The 4,830-nt window shown below is 41.3% G+C and overlaps 1 protein-coding gene across 1 annotated transcript in view; it reads right to left on the reverse strand.

Moving 5' to 3' along the window:
• The window catches only part of PHALS_10708 (uncharacterized protein), a gene marked incomplete at both ends in the record, with an annotated part of 690 nt that extends 172 nt beyond the window's left edge, over nucleotides 1-518 (reverse strand). Inside the window, one exon of the mRNA XM_024726180.1 lies at nucleotides 1-518. This exon is cut by the window's left edge and continues 172 nt beyond it. Within this exon, the coding sequence (XP_024576883.1) occupies nucleotides 1-518 (518 nt within the window).
• Between the last annotated feature and the right edge of the window lie 4,312 nt (nucleotides 519-4,830).

Here is a 4,830-nt window from a genome sequence, read left to right on the forward strand (position 1 = left end):
GCGGCATCGACATCTAAAGCAGCTCCGCCATCGAGACCAGCAGCACCTCCAGCATTGACTCCTAACGCTGCAGCGGCATCAACACTTAACGCAGCTCCGACATCGAGACTAATAGCAGCTCCAGCTTTAACACCGATTTCAAATTCGGGATCAACTCCTGCTGGAGCTCTGTCATCGCCCAACTTGATTCCAGGAACAACTTCACTGACTTGTGCAATGTTGGGATTTTTTTCGTCAGCAGTATTCACCAAGTCTGACGGTTGAATCGCGTCTTTGTAAAGTTTGACATCCCCATTTATCAAGGCTCCAGCGTCGAAGCCGGCATTTTCAATCATCAAACCGACATCAGCACTAACGCCTGAGTCAGGTTTAATTTGGTCAGCTACATTAAACTGGTTTTGTTCTTCTGAAGGACCCGAAGTTTCAGGAAAAGGCCCAACTTCATCGAAGTCTGCAGGCATGTTGTTAAAGGTTGCATTCGTGATGCTGTACGTGATCATGCATGCGGTCGCGTACATTCCAAACAACTTTTTACAGGGTAGCATGATGTTATCTTTGAGTTGGAAAAGGACTTGAAGGTAAAGGCTGCTGAACAGGACTTAGCCTGAGCAAGCAGGTTGTAAAATGAAGCAACAAACCTTGGCAGATTGAATCTTAAGTGACTATAATATTTACTTGATGTCCGTCAACTACGAATGACGTTTGCTACAAGATCAAAGCATTAAGTGCAGTAACAAGTCGAATCATGATGTGCAGATAATTTTTGATTATACTTCGGATGGGCTGATTGTACAAAATGAAGACATGCCATGTACTGCGCCGACATTTCTTTAGCATAACACGCAATCCAATACACCGAGTCGATGTGCTGACCTAATTTAGCGCGACACGACGCTTGCGGCACCGTAAGTGCGTCATGTTTATTACGCTCCATGACATTTGATGTCATGTGCGCTGTGTTTGATCACAACCCTATGCGCTTGTCGCACCATAAATTACTTTTAATTTCGGCTATGACCCTTATTGTCAAAATTATAACAAAAAGTGGAAGAAGCAATTTTCCAAAATTCTTGAATATAAGATCATACGAAGTCTTGTAGTTAGTCTCGGTGTGATTCTGTTAGAGAGAGAAATGAACGCAACTTTGCAGGCATTTAGCAAAAAATGACATGCCAATGCAACCTGCCACGATTTGCATACGCGCCTCGTTTTGTGCTTGACCTGATGACGATGGCGACGCAATCTCGCTACTATGCACTATTTTATCTGCGAAATACTATATCGTAAACGAGCGGTTGGGTTTCAATATAAATTGTTGGCACTTTCTGTTTCTGGTGGCTTGAGTATCTTCACATTTGCGCTGTAGTCTTCACTTCAAAGGAAGACAACTTTTTCCTCGGCTGCATTGAAATTGTACTCGCGATGATTCAGACGATATTTTATTTCCATTCTCATAGAGTACCTACCACCTTACGTGATTCAGGATAATATTTGAGCAGCGACAATACATGCAAGAAAATACTGTGTCTTCACGAGCATACAATCGAAATATTTTACTGATCGGCCACCCATTCCTGACGACAGGAAGATGTTAAGGAAGGTGTGTGGTGTGTATGTATGGAAAGGGCAACTTCAAAAGACAAGTTGCTTGATTACGAAGGCCGTTTATTTCTATTTCTACTTCTCTCTAGGATTGATGTATTAGATTTGACAGAAGGTGACAAAATAGATATTTGTCCTTCAAGTAACAACATACACCTCATCATATCAAAAGATAAGCAAAACCTCGCATTAGGATGATTGGGATGATTGATATATCTATGCAAGGTTGGGCCTAAGTTGTTGGGGCAATGAATGACGAGGACAAAGAAATTCTTTCTTGGCGAGGTCATCAAGTCGGTATTCGGTCAAACAATTCTAAGCCACTCTTGACTTTGGGTCAGCATCTCGCAACCAGATAAATGCATAAATTAGCATATTACGTCAACGCTTGTCAGTGTCGTTGATCAGGAAGGATAAGATCAGATATTTGTTGTTGCGTGCCTTCCTTCACGAACGTGTTGTCGTACAACAGTATTCCATCTAATTATAAAACACAAAGCTTTTTTATTCTGTTTGCTATATGATAGTCGAGGTGGAAGCTTGTCGAGTAGCATCACACCAGACCAATGCTTTTCACACATATCATGTGGAAGATATATACGAAGGTCAGATAAGTGAAAATACTCAAATTGATGTCGTCGAATTTGATGTAGAGTTGACAGCGCGACTGAGAGACAACATAGGCAACATAGGCAACATAGAATTTATTGAAGCTGTGAAGCGCATCATCATGAGATAAATAACACGTGTTGCTTGCTGTCGTCATCTCGTGATATGAAATCTTTGCCGCATACAGTAACAAGATTATATATATAATTCAATGATATAAATTATCTTCTGGATAACAGCACAAATAAAATTTGGCACTTAAGTATTGCTACTAATATCTATTTTATCTGTTTTTCTTCTTCACAAACAAAGGTTTAATTCATTTATCTCTAGGGTTTAAGTGAATTTTATGAGATTAACAAGTCAAATTTACAAAATTTCTGCAAATTAAGTAATAATTGACCTGAAATAGAGAATGTTTTTAAATCCACTGCTGAAGACGCTGCAAATAAAATATTGTTAATCAAACGATACGCCGTTTAGTATCAAAGATCTTGTGTTCGTAGCATATGCCGTGGATTCTGAATATTGTAGAAAGAGAGCTTCTAAACGTGTCAACATAATTTTGGAACTGTTTCTGGCATCAACAGTACTGGCATCAGAAAAAACTGCAACATCAAAGAAACATTTTGAGCTTTGCAAAAAAATCGTGATGGTCATTCATCCATTTGTCATAAGCAAACTGGATAGTCAACTTCGCATTCAAAAGCCATCCAAAAATCCGAAACGGATCCCTTGTACTCAGAATCGACATGTACTCTTTCTCTTTTGCGCTTTATATACAGTGCTAAATCTCTTCACGAAATATCTGCGGCGAGGCGGTGGACTATTCGCGAGGGTACAATATTAACGGCACTCTATCGCTTTGCTGTATGTATTTCCGTGAAAAACTTGCTGAGCTTGCCGAAAATCGTATTACTTTAAATGACACGAAAGCCGCGTCCATTTCCTTCTTCACAAACGAGCTTGTCAAATCGCTCACAGCCATACATTAACGAGCATTCATATTTATCAGATGATTAACCATTTTGAGACTAGACAATCATTAGATACGTGCAGAACATTTATAACGATTTACATAAAGATTTTCGCACGATATTGTAATGTACACGTACGCCACGATACGGTACGAACTCAATTATAGAAACCTCACCGAGACCGAGGCGTCCTTTACGCTCCCCCGCACCCATTACGGACGGGGTAAATACTATAATCTTGTTTGCTTAACAATTATATTTTGATACAACCATCTCAAGTTCAAAAATATTGATCTAATGTTTAGTATAGTTGAAAGAAATCACTAGAACCGCTAGAATCTTGTGTAATTTCCTCTTACACAATTGCATTGATAAATGATGTACAGTTTTACGTTTACGTGTTACACTTGGTAGAAGTGCTGATTGCCGAATATCGAAATAACTGAAGACGACGGAACTTCAAAAGGAGGAGGGCAAGGTATACATGGGCTGCTGGCTGTACGTCAAAAGCTTAACAGTTTCAAATGAGTTAAATCCCCATATTTAGTTTTGATCCAAAAAAGTAAATAATTTATATATACTATTAAAATACCAAAGCAAACTGTTACCATATACGTTCTTGGTTTTGCTCCTAAAAGGTGCGCACAAACCTATTCTCTGTGCGTTTGCTTACGAAGACTCTAAGGGTCAACGACTCTCTATACAACGTGCATGGCGCCCCCGTCGTACTTGAAGCAGTTGTATTCAATCCCACGATCGACGCGTAAAGGATAAACGAATAGTCTAGCTTAACATGATTGTGTCTGTAACGGGGTTACACGTACCCTGGAAACAGGGGTGTGTCACACGAGATGTGCATGGTGTGACTGCACCCAAATAAGAATACGGTATAGCCAGTGATTATGCATGTATTTAGATTTTACTATAAATATTTAGTAAAATCTATACATTTAGAATTAAGTGATTTAACATAGATAAAAATAAATATAAATCACTTTTGAATTTAAACCAAAGAATTTACTAGCCTTGGTTAAGGTAGTAACTACTCTTGGAGTTGGCGGATTGCGATCCGCTATACTCGTATTGGTTCTTGTAAAGAAAGAAAGGTCGGTGACCTAAATTACGCTTCCTCAAGCGCTAAGCTACGACAGCCCCGCTGCACTTGGAAGCACTTGTAGTCAATCTGCACCTGAGTTGTTAAGACTGACTCTCTGGGGATGGAGAAATTCTCCTCTTTGCCCCAGGGCATGCAGGACGGGCTCAACAAGCTGATGTCCTTGCTTGGCACTGAGGGCGTGCAACACCTTGTAGCGCAAGGCCCCGAGGCAATCGGTGTGCGTCTGGAGGCGTTTTCGAGTTACGAGAACGCGCTGCTTGAGCACCGGCAGCAGAAGATGTCTGCATCATTTGCGTCTATGACGCCACCGTCGGTGACGGATGATATTCCCCGCCCTATGCCGCTTATGGTGAACGTTAAGGTCTTTGGGGGGGGGATGGGTAGAACCTCCTGCTCTGGGTGAGAGAGGTCGAGATGGCTGTCGCATCCGCCATGCTCCAGACCGAGCAACAGCTCGTAGCGCTAGTCATCTCAAAGCTCGGTGGCCGAGCGCGAGAATGGGCACTGACGTGCGGCACTTCGGTC

Source organism: Plasmopara halstedii (genome assembly GCF_900000015.1).
Source record: "Plasmopara halstedii genome assembly, contig: Scaffold_525, whole genome shotgun sequence".
Lineage (NCBI taxonomy): Eukaryota > Oomycota > Peronosporomycetes > Peronosporales > Peronosporaceae > Plasmopara > Plasmopara halstedii.